General features: G+C 45.1%; 1 protein-coding gene, 1 long non-coding RNA gene and 3 other non-coding genes across 6 annotated transcripts; 1 reads left to right on the top strand and 4 right to left on the bottom strand.

The window, feature by feature from the left end:
- Positions 1 to 2781: 2781 nt before the first annotated feature.
- NCL (nucleolin) lies at positions 2782 to 12247 on the bottom strand. The gene is made up of 14 exons (XM_039855537.1): positions 12062 to 12247; positions 10813 to 10929; positions 8820 to 9315; positions 8250 to 8435; positions 8054 to 8140; positions 7720 to 7861; positions 7209 to 7333; positions 6235 to 6358; positions 5654 to 5811; positions 5058 to 5181; positions 4690 to 4823; positions 4027 to 4153; positions 3434 to 3657; positions 2782 to 3266 (listed from the first exon to the last, which is right to left on the bottom strand). The coding sequence occupies exons 1-14, from the start codon at positions 12077 to 12079 to the stop codon at positions 3190 to 3192; spliced, it is 2139 nt and encodes a 712-aa protein (XP_039711471.1). The 5' UTR covers positions 12080 to 12247; the 3' UTR covers positions 2782 to 3189.
- Positions 3832 to 3968, bottom strand: LOC120597514 (small nucleolar RNA SNORA75). Its single transcript, XR_005651397.1, has one exon. It is a non-coding gene; the product is annotated as a small nucleolar RNA SNORA75 (small nucleolar RNA).
- Positions 4491 to 4570, bottom strand: LOC120597516 (small nucleolar RNA SNORD20). The gene has a single exon (XR_005651399.1). It is a non-coding gene; the product is annotated as a small nucleolar RNA SNORD20 (small nucleolar RNA).
- LOC120597515 (small nucleolar RNA SNORD82) lies at positions 7944 to 8013 on the bottom strand. Its single transcript, XR_005651398.1, has one exon. It is a non-coding gene; the product is annotated as a small nucleolar RNA SNORD82 (small nucleolar RNA).
- Positions 12201 to 21893, top strand: LOC120596964 (uncharacterized). Of its 2 annotated transcripts, XR_005651293.1 has the most exons (4): positions 12201 to 12327; positions 16272 to 16380; positions 17763 to 17929; positions 20029 to 21893. It is a non-coding gene; the product is annotated as an uncharacterized LOC120596964 (long non-coding RNA). The 2 variants fall into 2 exon arrangements; XR_005651292.1 differs by lacking the exon at positions 20029 to 21893 and having other exon boundaries at positions 17763 to 18242.
- Positions 21894 to 23413: the final 1520 nt, after the last annotated feature.

The following is a 23413-nucleotide window of genomic DNA, read 5'->3' as shown; positions in this document are numbered from 1 at the left end:
ATTCATTAACACATAATTCTATCGAGAAAATTGTTCTTAAATACTTAACTATTTCGGTATAGTTTTTTCTTGTAATCCCTTTAAAAAATAATTTTGAAAACATTGAGGGGGGTTCAAAGGCTTTACCAGACTCCCAAAATAATGAACACAAAAATGTTAAGAACTCCTGGCCTGAAGATTTTCTACTGCTACCACCATAGGTTTTCCTACAGTTGGGGAAATTTCCCCAGGTTTCCTTAACCATCAGTTACTGATACCTACTACACGTCAGGTACTGTTCTGGGCCCATAGGACAGAACAGGGAACAAAACCAAGTCCCTCCACTCAAGAGGCTGGCAGGAACATGTTCATATTTCCATGTAGAAGGACCAGCAAGAGGAATCCTCCAGACCGTTCTCCAGTTACTGGGTTCCCTTGCCAATGAGACAGCCACTGGCTCACATTAATTGGTTAAAGTCAGACTGCTGATAGGCCCTCATCATAGGGTTCTTTCCCTTCCCTCTCCACCTCAGCCTAGCGCCAGAGCCACCACTCTGGTGTGTCTGCCCAGGTTTTCTAATGATGGAAGAGAAGGAGTTTCAGGCAGGAAGGAGGGGGCTCATTGGTCAGATGAGAGAAGACTGAGCTCTAGATTTGCAGCCTTTGGTTACTGGCACCCTTAGTGAGCACAAGAGGGTGTGGGGACAGAAACCACAATGCTGACAGCTAAGGATTGGGAGGCAGGAGTGTGGTCCTTAAGAGGGAACAGACTGGCATGGAGGTAGGATCAGGAAACTTCTTTTTGATGAGAAAAACTTTTTTGACACTTTTTTTTAAAACTGAGGGGAGAGAGATGCAATAGAGGTAAATCAATCAAGCATGAATAAATGGGGTAACTCAGAGAGCCCAGGAGCAGCCTTCAATAGATTACAGTTCTTGGACACAACCGGAATCCACTTCTTGAGATTCTATAGCATTTCAAAGTGAACTTCCTAGATTCCCAGGCCCTATCACTAATCCCAGGGCGAGCTTGGAGTTAAAGAGCCACTGGCCTGAAACTTAATCTTCAGGCTTTCCTGACACCTCCATCAGGTTGCCACATCCTCGTGGATGTACTGCCACCTGCTGGAAGAATGACAAAAGTAGCAACAACCATTTGCTGAAGGGAACTGCTTTTCTAAAATGGCTGCATGCAAAGTTCTCACCCAAAGCACCAAATCAGAAACCACAGGCACCAGGGGAGGACTGGAATGTGAAATTTTATAGGACAGGACCGCAGCAGGTTATAAGACCTAGCACTCCTCTTGGGCCCTGCAGGGTGACCACCTCCATCCCCCTTAGATCCTGATTAGCATTAGCACCTCAGACTGGAAGCAGTAATTACAGGGCAGGACTGTTTCTCTCCCTTAATGCGAAGGGATAGTAGAACTTTTTCTGCCCTTGTCTTGCCCCACAGCAGGTTTACAGATGGGCTGACCAATGGCTGGTATACCGTGGGCACAGTATCAGGAGCATTCCTATTGAAAAGTGTAAACTCTAAAGGCAGGGCAAATTATCTTACAAAGCAAGTTCTACCCTAGCGGTCAAGAACCACTATCAGATAGGAGTCAGGTTCAAGCCTTCCCTACCCATCTCCCAGCAAGGGAACCCACCACACCCTGCTCTGTCATCCAAGTATTGAATATGCACTGTGCTGGGCCTGAGCCTGTAGCAATGCTAATACATGCTACTAGATTGCCAAATTGCCTGTTACATTTTCAGTTTATCTTAAACCTACGGGACTACCAAAAATTAAGGAGCCAGCCAAGGCAGGTAGATATCTACTTGGGAGAATGCTGTGGGGTAACAGAGAAGGCTATCATCCTTGATGGGTCCCAGGAGACCCAAAATTCATTCTCACAGGCCCTTTCTTTTAAAATCCAAGTTTGGGACTGATCACCACTAACAAGGTAAATTTTAACATGTATTCACTCAGTTCTAAGCCTACTCAGCCTTATCACTTGGGCTAACTTATGACTTCGATGAGCTCCAACTGGAACTTTGAGATCTAGGAAAATCTAGGCTACCAGGGGTTCATTTTAGTTTGCCATCAGAGTACGCACTTCGGCAAAACTTCATTGGCACTTAACCCTCAAAAGCGAAGCCTTAGTCCTGCTTTAAGTCCTTCCTATTTGGAACAGAACTGCTAAGTGGTGGGTGAAGTGCCACGTGGCTTAGATGTCATCACACTAGTGAAACTCATAACCAGGACAAAACTTATCCACTTTATAGCCTTTAGGTTGCTTTATAAATTTAATTCTACCAGTATATTTTTACTTGGCATTTTTTAGTAGTCTGATTATGACAGTTGAGTCCACAGGCTTTTGGACTTGGGTGTCCTGGGTTCAAAATCTTGGCTCTACACCACCTGGGGCACCATTTTCCAGCTAAATCCATATTAATCCTTTGTTCGAATGTCTCATGTGGCCTTTAACTTATCAGAAGTAGAGGTGGGGGAGTACTTAATAGATGGAATATCTGAGCACTAAACACATTACAAAACCGACGGCCTTTCTTGCCAGTTTAACCTGAGGTTGCTGGGAGACTTACTCTCAAACAAGCCTTTCATGCCACAACACAAGCGCAGCTACAGAAAGCTGGTGACTTCAGCCATTTCACCAAAACTAGTGGCCGGGATACTTGAAACAAAAGCATCAAGCATTTCCATTAGGGGTGTGTTGGATCTGGAGTGGCAGAACAAACTGGGTTTGCCATGCTCTACCTTCAGCCATATTCCAGGAGAAACGCTCTAGGAAGTAGAAGTCTGGCACCAGAGTTTAGGACTTTTAATTTGTCCCAAAGTTGCTGAAGCAAAATCATGATAAAACATTCTGCTTTCCTTTACAACCCCCCAACACGAAAAAAAAAAAAACAAAACTATTTGTAGGAAAAAAATGGTTTTGTACATAGGAAGAAACAATATAAATTCAAAACTTACAGATAAGGGTTAGCTCTATCACTCATCTCTTTAAAAAGTTTATATGAATATCCAGTCAAAACCAACAGGGTATCTCCCTTGAAATGTTATCTATATGGATTTCCAAGTAGACCACAGGACTGTATACTGTCTTGGAATGTCCTTAGAAGGCTCTGTCATTGATCAGGTAACAGAGTAAAAACCCCAGAGTCCTTTCTTTCAAATGGAAGAAGGAAAGACAGGGATAGAAGAAACTATTCAAACTTCGTCTTCTTTCCTTGTGGCTTGTGGTCGCCGCCGCCTCCTCTGCCTCCTCTGAAGCCACCTCGCCCTGCAGGAAGGCAAGACATCATTAAAGAACGAGAGCAAAGGTGCAAGGAGTCCTCCCCTCCTCAGAGTGATTAGCAATAATTAATTTAAGGACCCAAGTTCTGAAGTGCACGTGCCACGTGCTGTCCAGTGTATACACAGAGGTAGCCAGCCCTCTATGCTGCTTACCTCCAAAGCCTCCCCGGCCTCTGCCACCAAATCCACCTCGGCCACCTCTGCCACCACCTCGGCCTCCGAAGCCGCCTCTGCCTCCACCACGACCCCCGAAGCCACCTTCACCCTTAGGCTTGGCCCAGTCCAAAGTAACTTTGTTTCCATCAATTTCACCATCTTCCATGGCCTCCTTGGCGGCTTTGGCATCTTCCTCACTGTTGAAGTCTACAAACCCAAACCTAAAACACCGAAAGAAATCACCCATTATAAAGCAGAGTAACAGAATAAGTGCAAAGTTAACCTCACATGCTGGACAGTGATCCCACAGAAAGCAGCCTTGCTCAATTGAGAAAAAACCAAGAGTAGCTCTCTATGGAAAGCTGAAACCTGTTTTACTGATAACCTGAACCACAGAATGTCTCACAGAACAGCAGAATCTACCTCTGTGAAGACAGAAGGCAAAACAATGCTAGCTCTGTGAATTGTCTCTTCTTCTCGTGCGAATCCATAAACTGCCATGGAGCGACAGAAAGGAGCTCAATGAGAAGACACACGAGGCGGGAGGTCTTTGTTGGGCAGACACTGAACACCTATTTCCTGCATCTTACCCTTTGGAAGATCCAGTCTCCCGGTCCGTGACTATCCTTGCCCGAACAGAGCCGTCAAATGACTCCTTTAATGTCTCTTCTGTAGTCTCCTCAGACAGACCTTTGACAAACAGAGTCTTGGATGGCTCTGAGGAAAACAAAAAGCACACCTTTTATTTTAAATCTCAATTTATAATGATGAGATGCTAGATTTGTATAACATTTAGTATCTGACTACTGGCTAAGAATGCTTGTCTCAGCAGAAGCTAGCCTTTCATTTGAAGGGTCTGTATGAAAAGTAATCTTACCCAACTAATACTTAAAGCAAAGGGGCTTAAAACAACTACCATCTCAAGTTTACCTTGACCACCAAAGCAGTTCAATTCCTGCCTGAGATCTTTTATGGAAAGGAGAACCAACTCAAACAAGTGAGACAGATATAAAGCAGACAGCTACAATGGGCAAATCCTGCCGAGCTGACATGGCTGGATCAGAACTTGACTATCTAGAGGAATTTTCTTGGGATTTCATCAATTATTTCTCAGATAATCAATCATCATATCCAGTAGCATGTCAGCAACAACAACAAAAAAAACAAACATTCACCTCTAGATCTGACTAAAAAGTTAAAACATGGCACTAAGGAGAGCGACTCCCCACCACACCCTGTTAATAGCAACTTACGGCTTCTCGCATTAGGTGATCCCCTGGGTCCTTGCAACTCCAGCCTGATTGCTCTGCCCTCAATTTCTCTTTTATTACAGGAATTTAAAGCTTCTTTAGCATCTTCAAATGAAGCAAACTCTATAAATGCATACCTGCGGACAAAGTCAATATTTAGAATACATTACCTAGGGCATGGCTCCTCTACAATCACACCTGATACCATCAAGCCTTTTCCCTCAAGCACAGGTTTAAATGATGCTCTTTATTTTACACTGATTTTGTTTTAGCTAAAATGATTCAACTTCTGCGAACAGCCAGGAAATCATGACTTTACCTATTAAAGACACGCTTATCACCCATAACTAACATAAAAATAATTATTTTACCCTTTAGATTTGCCATTTTGGTTCTGGGGCACTTTGATAAAAGTTGCCTTCTCAAATACTTCCTGAAGAGTTTCTTCTGTTGCGCTGTAGGAGAGGTTGCTTAAAACCAGAGTTTTTGATTCACCTACGAATAGAGAGATGCCAAATTATGACTCAAACAGTGGTTCCCAACTTCAATTACAACTCTACGTTGTTCACAAGAATGTCTATACTTAGAAGTAACACGCCAATGTTGATGCAGGTGGAATCCCACTTGTTACGCAACAAATGTACTGTAACGTCCTGCTTCTTCCATGCCTGTTCAGATGTGTAAACTGACCACTGATCTGTCTTACAGAACATAATTTTAAGATGCATATGATGTAAGTTATTTAAAGTATAAAACACACAAAGGAAGCTCGATTTGTCTATGTTCTAATGCAAAATGGTTTCGTGTGGCTCTTACTCAAGACACTAATTACTATTACCAATAGAAATGTAACCTATCTAATCTACAACTGCAACCAAGTAATCAGTCAACTTTATATAAATGCAAAGATGCAAATGATCTCCTGCCACCAATTCTGGAACCCTGTAGAAAACTTATAAATTCTTACCACTCCAAGTGCTATTCTTTCCACCTCTATAGTCTTGACTTTGACCTTTCTCTCCGGTATAGTACAAGGAAATAGATCGTCCATCTATCTCTGTTCCCTGCTTTTCTTCCAACGTTTTCTCTGCATCGGCTTCCGTTTTAAATTCTATATAAGCAATCCTACAATGGGGAAAAAAACGTTAAGAACTTGCTTGTTTTTTAAAACCATGTTAATTTTTAACACAAATGTTTTAATCTCAACATGACTCTTTTCACACTAACAAATAGTCTGTCATCTTTCACTTTTCAATTAAAACTTTCCTCCCACTACAAAGTTTGCCAAGTACTCCTAGAAATTTAACCCCACCTCACTGCAATTATTACTTACGTAGCCATTTACTGTAGGCACATTTTGTAGTCCTTTATACATATTAACTCACGTTTTGAAATCAATCTGAATTACGTTATCTTATCCCCACTGTATAAACAGAAAATTGAGGCACAGATATGCCCCCAAATCATGCACCTAAAAAGATGCATCAACACTTTTAAAGAAATGTATTAATTTTAATAACTCAACATTCCAGTAGACAGGAAACATACCCTTTACTCTTTCCATCCTTGCTGACTAATCTGATCTCCATAGCATCTTCAAACACTTCTTTTAATTCATCCTGAGTAACTTTATAAGGCAGATTTTTAGCCAAAAGTGTTCTTGCATCTCGATCTAGATAAATAAAGAAATGAAATGGATGAGTTAAAAGACCTTTCTCCTCACAAAGATAAAGACTGACCAATAAAAAAGCTCTGTTTAAAAAATAATTTGAGACTCTACAATGTACAAGACACTCTGCTAATACGGAGATACACAGCGCTGGCAAGACTGAAGCTGCTGTCGCAAATGACATCAAACTGCTGGATACTTAGAACTCAACCTGGAGTAGGTGCTCAGTATTTTTAATTTAAAAAGTCGTGAGCACACACCTGAAACATGATGGTGTATGAATACAAAGAATAGCCAGGGATCTGATTTAGTTTCAGTGAGGAAAGGCCTCTCTCTACATTCATGTAGGTAGTTACACGTTGTTTTATTGTGCTTCGCAGACGCATTACTTTTCTTACCAACTTTTGAAATTTTTTTTTATTTTTGTTCAAATTTCTCTTTTACAGTAAAACTGCTGAGGAAATGGCCTCACTCTACCACCTCTCTTTGGAAAAATGCTAGATATTGCATTTTTTCCAAATTGAAGTCCCTACCAGCAAAAAGGCTGTAACTCCTTTATTGTGATACTCTACTATGGTGGTCTGAAACTGAACTCGAAGTATCTCCGAGGTATGCCTATACATGTAACCAATTCTTTTTCTAATTAAGTCTATTCTTGCTTGCCTGACTTGAGAATTTTTAACACCAGCAAGCAACACCAGTCACTGTTGTAAACATTTAATGCTTTAACTCATTAATCCTTACAACAGTGAGGAAATCAAAAAAGATTTTAACTGTTGAACCTGGCCAATTAGCCTAGAAACATATTAACAAATTACCTATCAGTGTCAAAATTACCTAAAACCGTACATACCTTTTTTACTGTCTTTTCCCTTTGGTTTTTCTAGTTTGATTTCATTGCCAAAGACTTTTAAACCAGTGAGTTCCAAGGCTTTTTCCAGGTCTTCAGCAGATTCAAAATCCACATAGCCAAACTTCCTTTAAGGTGACAGGCAAGAACAAAAGTAGAGGTTTGAAAATAAACAAAAGCCACATTAACATATGTTTTAGCCAAGCAGCAACACTAACATAATGGTGGAAACCAGGATTAAGTAAAAAACCACCTGTTCTATTTAACAAGATAAAGTCAGGCTCTGTAAGCTGGGATACAACAGAACCAAGTCTTAAATACCAAAACCTGATGGAAGCTCACCTTTGAGACTGTCTTTATTAGCTACACTGCTCATCACAATTGACAATAATATCTAACAAAAAACCTGTCCAAGCATCAAAGGACAATCCTGCGTCGTTAAAAGCATCCGCTATCATGACTGTTTGGGTCTAATAATCTTAAAGATAAGCACTATGGCATACCACCCACTCACCTAGACACACCAATTCTGACATCCACAACAGCGAGATCGTTTTTAGCAAAAACGTCACTGATACCGGTTTTTAATTCAGGAGCAGATTTGTTGAAGTTCAGGTTTCCAACAAAGAGATTGAAAGCTGTAGTTGGTTCTGTGGCTATACAAAAAAAACGAATTCAAATTAGTCTATTTGTAAAATGCGGCAGAAATTTAACTTCTAGTATAAATTTCTATGAATAGCACATCAGCACATTACAATGCAACATCGGGTTTCAGTATTAAGTCCCTTTGCTGTTCATCACTTGTGCCATGGGGTGCCCCCCTAGTCCCCAACAATTCTGCAAGTTACCTTCCACTTTCTGTTTCTTGGCTTCGGGAGCTGCTTTCTGTTTGGCCATTTCCTTCTTTCGTTTTCCAGGAGCTTCTTTGACAGGCTCTGGACAAGATTTCAAACAACCCGTGTCACCCATAAATAGTCACTCATATTCAAGTACCTCCTTTAAACAGAACGCTTATCAATATACTGTAGATTCTAATTCGATTACCTTCCTCCTCCTCTTCTTCCTCCTCGTCTTCCTCATCATCCTCCTCCTCCTCCTCATCGTCATCTTCATCATCCTCCTCCTCTTCATCTTCATCCTCAGCGGTGCTCTTGGCCTTCACAGGAACAGCCTTTGCAGGGGTTTTCTTGCCTTTGGCTGGTGTAATTTCCATAGGTTCTTCTTCAGAGTCTGAAAGAAACCACCCAGTCAAAAACTCAAGATTATCCCCAAACCCACATTAGTTCTAGGAAAATCTAAAGGGAAAGAAATGCAAAACTTGTCAATGCCACTGTACTTTGTAGTCAGAGCAAGAACAGATTACTTGGAAACAAAACCCTACATTACAAAACACACAGAATGTGCTGTTTTAAGCATCTTCTCGGGGCAGGCAATCACTCTTGGGGTACCCCTTCAGTGCACCACAACCAGCCCAGAGCTCTGGGAGAATTTTTATCTAATCTCAGGTTGTCATGAAGGAGTACATCTGCATGTTGCTGCCCACCAAGCTCACCTCTCCTCTATCTTGCAAACAAAAAAGAGCCCAAGGATGACCAGGCCAAAAGAACGCCTTACCATCTTCTTCGTCATCGTCGTCGTCGTCGTCGTCATCTTCATCATCATCGTCGTCCTCATCCTCGTCATCATCTGAGGCAGGAGCAGCAGCTGCTGCTTTCATCACTGCTGGCTCAAATTCATCCTCATCTTCATCCTCCTCCTCTTCATCCTCATCCTCCTCTTCACTGTCATCATCTTCCTCATCACTGTCTTCCTTCTTGGCATTTTTGCCATTCTTTGCTCCCTTGGCTGGGGTGGCTGCTCCCTTCTTACCAGGAGTTGCAACCAATGCTTTGCCTGGTGTGGCTCCCTTCTTGCCAGGTGTTGCTACTGCTTTGGCTGGCGTAACTGCTGCCTTTTTTCCAGGGGCTGGCGTAGCTGCTGCCTTTTTTCCAGGGGTAACAACTGCTTTCTTGGCCGGTGTGGCAACTGCAACCTTTTTTGTTGGAGAAACCATCACCTTCTTTGCTGGAGTTGTGGTAGCTTTCTTGCCTTTCTTCTGAGGAATGATAACCTCAAGAATTAAAATAAAAGTATGTTATCGAACTCAAAGAGGAAGCCTTGGTCCTATAAATGAATGCTAAATTCTGGCACTGCCTCTGGTTCAAGACCACATGCCTTAGACATGTTAGCATGTTAAACTGCAGGGTCATGTCCTTCTGCACACCTCCGAGGTCAGAGTCATTTTCAGATAAAATATCTAAGCATAAGGAATTCTTAACTTGAAATACCTATGAATTTCTGTACCTTGTATTTTATAATTGCTTCAGCATTAAAGCAGCACACCCTAAAATGGACTCTGAAAAAGTCCCGGTTCAAGATGGCAAACACATAGGTAAACACTATGCTTTCCTCCTCCCATGACCACATTAAAATTACAATGGAATTATAGAACAAGTAAGCTGGAGAACCATCTGAAGACCAGTTGAACCGAAGTCCTATGACTAAAGAACCCACATCAAGACTGGTGTCTACATATGTCAAAACTCAACCAAGTGTACACCTTACGTACGTTGGCTTATTTGTACTTCAATTATATCTGAATGAAACTGTTAAAAAACACACAATTTTCTAAAATCTAAAAAATGGACTCTGAAAACAGACTGCTGAAAATAGTACGAACATTACATGTTGCTTTAAAGATTATGACTTGATTTATATAACTAAAGCCTTGCATTTTGTAAGATCCCTCTATTAAGTATTAAATCATCTGGGGTTCTTATAGTGGGTGGTGGTATAAAATTCACTGAAAAGCTCATTTTAGGACCAGAAACAAAATGAGTACCAAACAGGGTGGACAGTTAATCCTTACAAAATTAATACAAATTAAAAAAACGAGCCCTCAGCCTGAGGGAAATATTCATCTACATTTAAGTCACACTCAAAGCCACTTTTTGTTGACAAGTTTTAACAGATACAATGTTAGAAAACCTTTACTAAATTCTAAACAAAAAATGAGCAAATACAGTGATTAGTTGTCTTTATAGGAAGCAAACAGCCAGGAGTGCCAAACAGGGTCAAGGCAAAAATCAAAGGGAGGTGGCAACCCTCACTCCACACCAAGAACTTGCTGTAACACAGTGACTCGCATTAAAAAACTCACGTGTGAAGAACAGAGACCTGCTTGAAGCATAGGAAAGGAAATCTGCTAAGGTTAATCTGAGACCTGAAAGTAATGCCATTCAGAGGGCAGTTAGTTGTCCAAGCTGTTTCCTCATCTAGCATGAGGGGCTAACATGTTCAAACTGGAAAAAAACATGGATTTACATCACTACACTAAGCCCTGCAGAGCACACATAAAAAAAGAAACGCCTCTAATCTTACCCTCAAGCTCATCCAAATACATACATATCCTTACGGTACCTTGACAGGTCAATGAATAGTTTGTAAAACCACCATATATGAAATACAATCCTTTTTATGCCAGTATCTTCAGACATCCAATACCACCCCCCTTTTTTGCTCTTCATCTTGTAGTTCTGTTATTCTGCATTCAATTGTACATAATTACCTCTTCTCCACTGCTTTCATCTTCTTCATCTTCTGACATTTCCTCATCTTCACTATCTTCTTCTACCTCCTTTGGGGGAGGTGCCATTTTCTTGGGGTCACCTTGATTTTTACCAGCCTACAACAGACACATTAGTACATTACAACCCCTAATTTTCAGATCATTCATATTTTTGCCATCATTCTTCATAGCATAATCCAGTCATCCCCCTTCTCAGAACCCACGCTGCATACTGTCGAAAACGACATTAACTAAAAACTACTCTTGGTGTCAGTGTTAGCAATCTTCCACACTTTTCCTGTCAAGTCCTACAAAAGCCAACCTTAGGATAAAAAGGCAACTTCAAGGAAATCATCTCCCTCTTCTGTTGTCTTCCTTAAGCACATCATTTCTAACAACTATACTTCCAGAATCGACCCTTACACATCAGTCCAACTTTTTCATACTCAGTAACCCATAATGAGACCATTTTAATGGCCAAGAATCCACAGCCCGTCACTCGGGGGAAAACTACCTCAAAAAAGACTTTGGTAAATTCTGGCACCTTATTCCACCGCCCTCCTGATTTAAAGTAGGACAACTTTTTAAAAAAAAAAAAAATCACGTCTTAACCTACCTTCGGTCCCCTCATGAAGTGTTCCTTTCCCAGGGAAAGGACCCCGCCCCCGCCAGACCCACCGGGGCCACGTGGGGATACCTCACGGGCCACCACGTGCGCGCAGCGCCGCACAGGGAGCACGCGGCAGGGCCTCTTTCCGAAGCCCGCCTCGACTGCGCCCGCCGGAGCGGAGAGCCCGCAGGCCGCCAGTCCTCGGCCTGAAGCAATCCCGTCGCTGCCCGCCTCAAAGCCGAGACCCCTCCGGAGAGGCCGGGCCCGACGCGGCGCGGCCCACGTGGCGGGCCGCGCACCCGGGCACGTGCGTCAGGAGGCGGGGCCCCGCTCGCGCCCGGAGCAGGAGTCCGGCCTCCTCCCTCCACGCTGACGCCCAGCGCCCCCTCTCCGCGCTCAATCCTGAGGTCTTTCCCCCCCTCATCAACTACCCGCAGCACCTGCCGAAGCTCTTCACCTCGCCACCAAGTCGCCAAAAGCCGCGAGACCTCCCCGCTAATCACGCGAGACTTCCCGCAGCATGGCGCCCTCGAACGCGCCCGGGACGGCGCGGAGGCCCTCCTCCTCGCGGCGCCGCGCGCGCGCGCTCCTCGGGAAACAGGCCTCGATGTCCGTGGTTGCAAGCGCGAAGCCTCTTACCTTTGCGAGCTTCACCATGATGGCGGCTAATAACGGCGGAGCGTGTGGCAGGCGAGTGGCGCAGATGAGCCCGAAGGAACCCAACGACGTCGATGGCGGCCGCTGGTACTGAAGACTCGGAGCGCGTACGCTTGGCTGCCAGCTAGAGCTCGAGACTGAGGCGAAAGACTGAGCCTGCCCAGTAATCGCCTCTGGAAAGGCGACGACGGCACCCTCGTGACTCCTTTTCGACCAACCAGAGTTCGCGCTCATCCCATGAGCCAACCGTGAGCCTCTGTCGAGAGCGGCGCGGGGCGGGGCGCGGGCGGGAGTGGGCGGGCCGAGGCGGCCAGAAGAGAGGGAGGAGAGTCGGTTTCGGCGCCTGGGGGGCGGGACTCGCTTTGTGCAAAGCCGGCGCTGATTGGGCGGTGGGCGCACGGTTCCGAAGTGTCCCTCCGCGGCCTGCGCTCCCGGCGCCTGCGCCGTGGGATGGATATTTTTTGGCGCCGCGTGTGTCGGCTTCTGGGGGCGGTCGGTCTTGGTGATCTTCGGGACCCTAATGTGTCCGAATCCTGTCGACTCGAGTGGAGTTTCTTTGCGGTCCCGTCTCTCGTTTCACGCTCAGCCTCGAGGCGGCCTTGAAGGAAAGAGTTTGTCCCCCGTTTCCGTGCTGATGAGCCCGAGACCTTCGGAGACCACAGGTTCACAACGCCCCAGGCTGAGGCCCACCTTTTCCCCGCGCGACTACGAATCAGTGCTAGAAAATCCCCCTATGTGCAGGTGATTCCCTTCCCTGGTCACGTGCCTTAAATTGCCTCCTGAGAGCTGTTAATAAAGGCAGTCTTGCGTGTTTCTCTGGTTTACTGTCGGTAGCGCACAAACAAAACTAATCTCAACCCCGCGTTAGGTATTCCAATGGAAACCGGTTGGGGAAGATAACTTTCTGGTGGTCACAGGATGTTACAACTGCGGGATGGGGAGAGGAACTTGGTCAGGCTCACCACGGTGCCACCCTTTTGACCATCCACAAGTTCTCTCTTTGTTATTTGGGACTGAAATGTGGCTGAGTCTGTTACCAGATGGTCCAGGAGGAGTATGTCAAAGGAGCCGAGGGAAAAGTTCCCTACATGGCGGAGGCACATTAGAGTCTTTGTGCCTTTGCCAATTATTCAGTTAGGTCACTGTGGACAATCTTAACCCAGACCACTGCCTTCAGTTTAGAGCTTGCCTAGGATATATCCTGGGTATTTGATACCTAATTGTTCTACAAAACCAGGATACTTTCAGCTACGACCGTATTTCCCCAATTGAACTAATGTTCAGAATCACCTCTGGAGATTCTAATTAAAGAGGTCTGGGCTGAGGCTCAGAATTTTGTATCTTAACAAAGGCTCCTGGGGGTTCTGGTGAGCAATCAAGTTATTTTGCAATTCTTAGGGACTCTACTGGGACTAAGTGTATAGAAAACCCACAGCTACCCACTGATCATGGAGGAGGCTGGGGCGGGTTCTGTGGTCTACACCCTGCCTTCTGATGATCTGTGGAAAGCCCGTGAGGAGAGTCATATTTCAAACTCTGGGATGGGGGCTGACGGAACATTTAGTGGGAGATGGGACAGAAAGAACAGCATGCGCAAGGCATGGAGGAATAAGACCCCGGTGTTTCCAGGCAGTGTGGCGCAGAGCAAGAGTACTGCACTCAAGAGGCTGGAGAGAGGAGCAGTGGGCATGATCATGAGACAAGGGTGACGTTTAGACATATTGGCATGGCTGGCTCCTTGTCATTCAGATCTCAGTTTATATCGCCTCAAGAGGCCTTTCCCCACCCTCCAATGAAAAGTGCCACACAGACTCCTTATCACATCACTCTAATGGAGTCTTCTGCCGGTATTTATCAATACCTTAGCTTGCCAGAGGCATGATGTCTGCTGTGACGCTGTCAGGATGGGCAAAGCCAAGTTCCCTTTACCAACTCCGCCTGCTTTTGTCTTTTTGAGTGTCCTGAGGCCTTCAAATGCTGTCCAGAACTTTCAGCCAGATGCCGAAGGGGGATCCTAAGCTCTTCCTCCCTTGCCAGTCCTTGCTTGGTGTTTAGGCCGGTGTTTCCATGCACGAGGCAACCTGGGCTCAGGGGCCAGAGTCAAAGGGCCTGGCCTTTGTCTCCTGGAGGCAGCCTGAGAAGCTTCATCTGCCAACTTAGAGCCTCCCTGGTCAGCCCTCGGCTCCCCAGCTGCACCAGTGACCGGGGAGCCCCTGACCTGCTGGAGGAAGACTGGTCACAAGCCCCAGATGATCACCATCCCTGAGTCTCCCGCTGCAGCTCCTCATCCAGACACATCGTCAGCTTTCTCTTCTACATCCAGGAGGTTGGGCCCTGCTGGAGAGAAATCTTGTGATCACACAGATCAGGGGCTCCACCCGTCGTGCTTAGCAGTTGCTCAAAAAGTCTTCCAGGAGCTCTAGATTGGATGGTGGCTCTCATGACCATCTCGCCAGCATCCATTCCAAGTCATCTCTCAGGCTCCTCAGCTCTCCCTCTCCGCCCTCCCTCACAACATCTACCCTATTTCCCATTTCACAGGGAAAAACAGACCTCCCATGGGCATTCCCACCTTCTGGTTTACACATAGCCCTGGTCCTTAGCTTTCACCCGTCGAGGCCCAAGGGAAGCTGGAATCTTTCTCTAAACAACATCCCATCATGGCAAGGAGCCTCTCCCTGCCCCCTCCCAGAGGCTCCTCTTCAACGATCTCCTCAGCCACACCTTGCATCTCAGTACCCGCTTCCCTTCTCTTATCCTTCATGGGAGCAAGCTTCTGGGAGGAGTCGAGGAAAGTTGCTGCCAGTCCCTTTCGGTACCCCCAACACCCTCTTGGTTGCTAGCCCAAAGGACCCTTTCAGACCTTCTCTTTCTGGACCTTTCTGTGGCTTCTTTCCTTGACCGCATTTCCTTGCAGTGTCTCCCCTGCCTCCTACCTCTTCACCCACCTTCTTCCTTTCTTCTTCCTGGATGTTCTCTCCCTGGATAGCCTCCTGGCCCCGAGGCTTGAACTCCCTTCTGAATACAACCCCACCTCCTGCTCCTCTGTTTGAGGCTCCTTCTCTGGTGGCAGCTGCAGCTTCTCAGCCATGGCTCCACCTCCCAGTGGACAGCTGCCACCTGATAGCACCCAAATCGGGGTCTCTCCAGGAACAACTTTCTTCATGGGCTCTAGACATCTCCCTTTGGTGTCCTATAAATCTTCTAATTCAGAGTGTCACATACTGAACTCAGCTTCTTTCTCCACCCTCCACTGCCATCTTTCATACCTCAGAAATGAGACACAGCGACCAGCCCCTTCAGCCGAGAGCTGGACCCTCTCCCTCAGCTCCCACAGCAGGTGCTTCCCAAAGCCTGGCCTTCAGGTTCAGGTGTCTTTGGAATCAGTCCACTCCTCTTCCCAGTACTCTTCTAATTCAAGCCTTCATCATTTCTTGCTTGGATTAACACAGCAATTCCCAACTGGCCTCCCTGACACCAGTCTTGTGCCTGTACCCTCTATCTTAATCTACCTCACTGTAGCCACATCAGTTTTTTTTTTTTAATTAACAAATACAAACACATTCTAATAATGAAAAGATTTCAATGACGTTTCATAGCTGGCAGGATAAAACCCAAGTGCCTTAGCCCACCATCGAAAACTTATTTCCCACTGCAGAGACGGAGACCAAGGCGAGGCAAGTAAAGCATTTGTCTCAGGCACAAAATTTAAGGGACACCAAAAACTCAATAAGATAAATAATATTTCAGTGCAATTTTTTAAAAATAGTGTGAAAAAACCATGATGAACACAACATCAGAATTTAAAATAAACACAAGATCAGTATCACTGATACTCCTTTCCCCTTTAGGCTCTTCTGTGGCTTGGCACAGCCCTGTTACTGATCCCATCCTTAGGAAAACTTGATATTTTGTTCATCACAGCTTTTCTTGCATTAATTTGCATTTTCAAATCTTGTTTTTAAATATTATATCGGTTACTGAGTTTTTGGCCTTAAATTTTGCACCCAAGGCAAGTGCCTCACTTGCCTCACCCTAGTCCCGGTCCTGTGCCCTGCTGCGACCTCCAGGCTTCAGCCAATTGCACCACTGGCCTTCCCCCAGCGTGCCCTCTGGGGCTCTGTCCCACCTGCACCTTCTCCTGTGCTGCTTCCCCTGCCTGAGATGATCTCCTCCCATCTTTGGCCTCCAGGTCGGCTTTCAGGACTCAACCACCTCTTCATGGAGTCCTCCTGTTATCCCCAGACTGGACTGGGTACTCCTCTATGCCCCGAGGTCACCAGCTGTCACAATGCTTGTGGGTAAGTATGCTTCTTGAAGTCATGTGGAATTTGTCCTTTTAACTCTAGGCTCTATAACAGTTGGCAAACAGTTGGTGCTCAATAAATGCTGATTCCGTGAATGGTGGCTTAGAGCTATTGGAGGAACTCAGGATTAGCCAGGGAGATCGCAGGAACTCCAAAGAATGTGACATCTGAGATACTCCAGAGAACAAGGCAGCTGCTTCCAGGTCCTGCAGTCTAACCCCAGCCCGTGGCCACCTTACCTGAGCCGGGGCACCTTTCCCAGCAGCATCCTTCCCAGCCAGGCACCGTCCTTCCTGAATCTCTGCTGCTCCTGGGGCCTCAGCCTCTGTTCCTGTCCAGTCCTCCAGTTGTCCTCGCCCTGCCCTGTGCAGAGGATTGACAGAAGATGGGGTTGAAAGTAGCTGAGGGTCTGGACCTCAACTTTATAGATTCAGAAACCTGAACTTTTAAAAGATAAAGCCCATTAGCATGCTTACTATCAAAAAACAGAAACCAAGTGTCAGTGCGGATGTGGAGAAACTGTCGATGGGAGTGTAAATGGTACAGCTGCCATGGAAAACGATATGATGGTTCCTCAAGAAATTAAAAATAGAATTACCATATGATCCAACAATACCATTTCTGGGGATATATCCAAAAGAATTGAAAGCAAGACCTCAAAGACATTTGCACACCCATATTCCATAGCCATGTTTGGCCTTTATTCACGATAGCCAGAAGGTCCCAAATGTCCTTCAGTGAGTGAATGGATAAACAAAATGTGACATGCACGTGCACATACACGCACACACACACGAATATTATTCAGCCTTAAAAAAGAAAGGAAATTGTAACACATGTTACAACATGGATGAACCTTCAAGACATTATGCCAAATGAAATAAGCGAGTCACAAAAAGACAAATAACTGTATGATTTCACTTATATGAGGTACCTAGAGTAGTCATAGATACAGAAGATAGACTGGTGCTTTGCAGGGGCCAGGAAGAGAAGGATGGGAAACTGTTGTTTCATGGGTATAGATTTTCAGTTTTGCAAGATGAAAAAGTTCTGGAGGTTGCACAACAATGTGAATATACTTAACACTACTGAATTGTACACTTAAAAATCATTAAGGTGGTAAATTTTATATTATGCTTATATATATATTAATTTTATATTATGCTTATATATAAATTGTTACCACAATTTTAAAAAAGATAGTTTTATTTTCTGAATAAGAGATACAGTTAAGAAACCAAAAAATATAAAACGATAGACAGAAAAAAGTCTCTCTTGCATTCCTGTCTCCCAGTTTCCTAGTTCCTATTCATCCACTCTGCTTTTGAAAATGTGTCAACTATAAAATGACAAACGCCATATATTTATCTTAACAGATGCAGAAAAAGCATTTCACAAAATCCAGTACCCTTTCATGATAAAAACACTCAACAAAGAAATAGAAGAGTGCTTCTTCAACATGATAAAAAGGTGTCTACAAAAAATCCACAACTAATAACAAACTCAATGGTGAAAGAAAGACTGGAACTTTTCCCCTAAGATTGTAAGTAAGACAAACATGTCTGCTATCACCACTTCTTTTCAACATCGTACTGGAGGTTTAATCCAGGGTAACTGGCAAGGTGCGGGGAAGGCATCCAGTTTGGAAAGGAAGAAGTAAAACTATCTCTACTTACAGATGACATGATCTTGTATATATAAAATCCAACAGGATTTGCCCCACTGCCCCCCCGAAAAAACTATTAGAGGTAGAGCTAATGAAAAGTTCAGCAAGATTGCAGGATATAAGATCAACATGCAAAAATCATATATATTTCTATACGATAGCAATAGACAAGCAAAATGGAATTAAGAAAATAATTCTATTTGATTCGTGTGCATCGAAAAGAATAAAACACTTAGAGATAAGTTTAACTAAGGAGTGCAAGACTTGGACACTGAAAACTACAAAAAAAATCATTGAAAGAAATCCTATATTCATGGATTAGAAGACTTAATTTAGTTAGGATGGCAATACTCCCCAAATTGATCTCCAGATTCAACACAATCCCTATCAAAATTCCAGCTCCCTGTTTTTACAGGAGATCCTAAAATCCAAGAGACCCAGAATAGCCAAACAATGCTGGAAAAGAACAAAGTTGGGGGACACACTTCCAGTCTTCAAAACTTAACTACAAAGCTATGGTAATCAAGACTGCATCATCCTGGCATAAGGATAGACATACAGATCAATGGAATAGATTCAAAAATCCAGAAATAAACCTATACGTTTATGGTCAATTTATTTTGACAAAAGTGCCAAGATAATTTAATGAGGAAACAATCTCTTCAACAAATGGTACTGGGACTAGATATCCACATACAAAAGAATAAAATTGGATCCCTATCTCATGCCATATATAAAAATTAATAGATCAATGACCTAAATGTAAGAGCTAAAGCTATAAAACTTTTAGAAGAAAACCTAGACAGGAAGCTTCCTAATTTGGGAGTAGGCAATTATTCCCTAGGTATAATACCAAAGCATAAGCAACAACAAAAAATAGATATATTGGACTTCAGCAAAATAAAAAATTTTATGTTGCAAAGAACACTACCAAGAAAGTGAAACGATAACCTACAGAATGGGAGAAAATATTTGCTAATCCTATATCTGCTAAGGGGTTAATATCCAGAATATATAAAGAATTCCTACAACTCAAAACAACAACAAAAACAAAATCTCCAATTAAAAGATGGGCAAGGATTTGAATTGACATTTTTCGTAGAAGATATAACAAATATATTTGCACATAAACACATGAAAAGACGCTCGATATCACCAGTCAGCAGGGAAATACAAATCAAAACCACAATGAGATACATCTTCACAGCCAGTAGGATGGCTATAATCGAAAAGTCAGATAATAACAAGTGTTGATGAGGATGTGGAGAAATCAAAACTCTTGTACACTGTTGGTAGAAATGTAAAATGGTGTAACTGCTTTGGAAAATAGTTTGGCAGTTCCTCGAATGGTTAAATATGGATTTGCCATATAATGCAGCAAATCTTATCCTAGGTACAGCCAAGAAAAATGAAATCATATGTCCATACAAAAACTTGTACATAAATGTTCATAGTAACATTCCTCATAATTGACAAAAACTGAAACAACATAAAATGAATGGATAGACAAAATGTGGTATCTCCATACAATGGAATACTATTCAGCAATAAAAAAAAAAAGTACTTAGCTATGCTACAACAGGATTGAACTTTGAAAACATTATGCTTACGGAAAGAAGCCAGATGCAAAATACCAGATATTTTCTGAGTCCATGTATATGAAATATCCAGAATTAGCAATTCTTTAGAGACAGAAAGAAGATTACTGGTTTCCAAGGACTGGGGGGAGAGGGGAGTTGAGAATTGACCGCTAATGGGGATGTGGTTTCTTGGTGAAGTCATGAAAATGCTCTAGAATTACTTATGATGGTCACACAATTTTGTGAATATAATGAAGAAAATACTGAATTATACGTTTTGAAAGGGTGACTATTATGGCATGTGAATTTTATCACAATAAAAAATTCCACTTAAAAATTTGTTAACCTTCAAGGAGAAATACAGCTCTCGCTGGACCATGACTGTATTCTTTGCAGACCTTCGATGGAAGATGAACTGGAAGTAGCCTGGCAAACACGGAAGACCAACTGACTACCTCACAATGTACCTAGAACCCTAACCGTCCTTAGCACCCCACCTCTCCCACAACAGTAAAATCCATTCCCAACCACCCACCTCCACTTTCCAGCCTCATGGCTTTCTTTGAAATCTCGAGATTGACTTAGCCACACGCTCGCTTCCAGGTCTAGGTCTTGTTTTTCTTCACCTGAGGACATGTGGCCATTTGATTCTCATTTGCCTCCCCTGAGATCACCTGCATTTCCAGAGCTCCCCATAGGGTGTAGGCCTAGCCTGGCGTCTGGTAGAGCAGGAGCTCAGTGGATGCTTCTGGAGTGAACTGGAATTAGGAAGAGCCTCGTTGAGAAGATGGCATTTAGGCTGAGACTGTAAGGGCCTGTGGGATCTGTCAGCTAGGTGTGGTCAGCTGCAGCCGCCTGTGCAAAGACCCTGGAGAGAGAGCGTGGCTGCTGTGTTGAGGGCTCAAGGGAGATGGAGGGGCTGGAAGACTTGAGATCAAGGAAAGAGGAAGAAGATCCACAGAAGATGGGGCTAGAGAGGCAGATCAGAGTTTGCGGGACTTTTCGCATTAGACATCTTTCATCGCAAGCAGCTGCTCAAAACTGTTGACATACCCAAGGGGATTCACTGGCTCTCGGCACTGCAAAGTGCTAAGCACCCCAACTCTCAGCACTTCCAGGCCAGCTTGAGCCAGCAGATCAAAGATGTTACCCTGTACTTGCTTTTGTGTCTCTTCCCCCACTTCTCCATGTCCGCTTCCTGCTCAGACCAGCTTTCATCACGGTGTCAAAATACCTCTTGTTGCGGTTCAAGCAATGAACCTCATGTCTACACATCTTAGAGTCCAGAGGGAGTGAGAAAATATCTTTCCCAGCAGCCCCAGCTAAAAAGTCCCCTCCACTACCCTTGGGTTTTAGGCCCACCCAGAGGCCAGGTAATGGGATTATGCTGGCAAGTGTGGTCCTGGGCACTACCCCACCCGCAGGCCCAGGCGGGTCAGCACTTGGGCCAGTGGGTAGCCAAAGAGTGATAAGGGAAGGGTCATGGGAGGCAACCGCAGTAGCCAGAAAAGTCAAGTTCTTAATTTGATTTTCTCTTCTGTATGGGGGTATCCTCTCTACTTTGTGGGATTGCGAAGAACAGAGAGGTTCGAGTGTGACAGTTAAGTTCTGCCATTATCTTTGGAGTGCTGTGGCTGGCGTGACCTCAGGCAGAATGCCCCTTTGCCTCCCGCCACACCCACCTGCTGTTTTCAGTGAGCGGAAAGGAGGCGGGGTCACCTGGCGATCATCAAGCCACTTTTCCTGTTTACCAAAGGTACTTCTCTCTGAAGGGAGGTGCAGTGGCCCTGGGTAGCCAGCAGGTGGCAGCGCCGAGGCGATTCCTGGTTCTGGCTCAGCCCAGGAGCTGGTGCTGGTTGGAGAAGGTGGCTGGGCCTCTTCTGCCAGATTCTGTAGTAGCTGTGCTTTCTTGGGAGTTCTGACTCTCAGGTGGCAGCAGGGCTGGCTTCATGGGCATGCGACCCACACTTAAAAGGGCCCTGGGATTGATTCAATACTCTGCTGTGCCATCTTGAAACCTTACTAGTTGTTGAATAGGAGCCCTGCATTTTCATTTTTCAGTGGGCCCCAAATTTACGGTGTGGGTGGCAGGGCTCATACTGCCTCGGGGGTCCCCATCACTGCTATTTCCCAGAAACATGCTGGCCCCTTCCCTTTGCTGTGCTTTTGCTCAGCCTTCCTGGGGAACCCGATCATGTTTATCTCCATCAGCTCACTGCGTGCTGAGAAGCCTGGAAAGGATGGGGACCCTACAAGGGGAAGACAGGACCCTATGTGGGGGGCATGGAACTCCTATATGTGGCTGGGGGAGGGGGAGCGGGCAGCAAGTTGCTGGTGCTGGGCCCTTGGTCAGGGGTCAGGCCCGGACTTGGGAGCAGGTAGGAAACCCTTACTTGAAAGGTAAACAGGCTGGCTGGACAGGGGGGCCATGCCCACCTGGAGAGCAGATAGGCGAGGCAGTGAGGACAGGGCAGGACCAATGGCTCCAGGGCCAGCCTTCAGCTACTGCTTCGCGTCCATTCCCACAAAGGCCACGTTCTAGGGATGAGTAGTAACTACTTCATTCAGTTTTTCAGTGGAGGAGAGAGCGCCCCGGAGTCTCCTGGTAAAGGAGGAAGACTGCCCCCTGGTGACCTTTAATGCGAGCTGGGGGAGGGGCAGAAGTGAGCGGGGAGTGCGGGCGGAGGGAACCAGTGAAGGCCCTGAGGATGAAGCGGAAAAGTAAAAGCCGCTGTGTCCACAGAGGACCTGGGAAAACAAAGTCCTAGGCTCCCAGGGACTCCATACAAGGGATTCCCCAGCACCCAGCCCTGTGGCGTGGTGGGTCACCTCAGATGGATGTCAGGAAACGGGGCAGGGTGCCCTGGGATGGGCGCTCTCACCAGACGAGGCATCTGCAGGCGCCTTGATCTCGGACTTCCCAGCCTCCAGAACTGTGAGAGGTGAGCCTCCGCTGTTCGCTGTTGATAAGCCCCAGCTGGTGGTTTATTATAGCAGCCCCAATGGACTGAGGCATTCTCTGAGGCTCAGGCTCCCCTCAGCTGTAAAATGAGGAGAATAATATATAGCTTGCAGGATTCCTCTAAGATGATATAAAGCACGTAAGAGACTTTCCATAAAGAGGGGATGTTTTTCTGCCTCGATTTTCTAGTTTCTACCCTTGTATTAAAATTATCAAAATATTTCAATGACAAGATTTCTGCTGCCCTTAGAAATAACAGAAGTATGATTTGGTACTTCCGTCCTTGGCTTTGAATGCTAGAGGAGCACACCCAGCACAGTGCCGCCTCAGCACCATGCCATGCCCATTATGAACCTCCTGTTTTGGAATTCCATGGCCAACTATCATTTAAAGCTCCACTCTCTGCTGATGGCATGCACCCCTTATGATGCCCTATAAAAAGCTTTGCCTGATACTGATCAGCCCCTCAGTTTCCCTCAAACCAGTTCCAAGACCTTTACTCTCTCTCCCTTGGTCACCAAGCTAGAAATCTAGGAGGCATCCTTGACTCTGTTGGCAGTCCCTCCATAGCTAGCTGACGCCCTCCCCAACTTCCCTCCCTCTACTTCCTCTGCCACTGCCTTGGTTCGGGTCCTCCCCTGCACCACTGCAGGAGTCTCCTGGCTGGTCTCCCTGTCTTCTCACCCTGCCTCTGCTCCAGTCCAGTCTATCCTGTTTCAATTCACTAGTGCAGCAAGCAAGAGCCTTGGCTGGGGTCTGGCCTCTGCCTGCCCCTCCAGCCTGACCTCTCTCCTCATCCCCTGCTAAGAGCCTTGCACT

Source organism: Pteropus medius, unplaced genomic scaffold, assembly GCF_902729225.1.
Source record: "Pteropus medius unplaced genomic scaffold, Ma_sr-lr_union100, whole genome shotgun sequence".
In the NCBI taxonomy this organism is placed as follows: Eukaryota; Metazoa; Chordata; class Mammalia; order Chiroptera; family Pteropodidae; genus Pteropus; species Pteropus medius.
The sequence above is the reverse complement of the archived record's forward strand: the minus strand, read 5'-3'. Positions and strand labels throughout refer to the sequence as shown.

What these genes read in the sequence shown, in the direction of transcription:
- NCL (XM_039855537.1), bottom strand. An exon ending in AAAGAATAGCACTTGGAGTG is followed by an intron (nt 5,182 to 5,653) that starts GTAAGAATTTAT and finishes CTCTATTCGTAG; the next exon opens with GTGAATCAAAAACTCTGGTT. An exon ending in GAGACTGGATCTTCCAAAGG is followed by an intron (nt 3,658 to 4,026) that starts GTAAGATGCAGG and finishes TCGGTGTTTTAG; the next exon opens with GTTTGGGTTTGTAGACTTCA.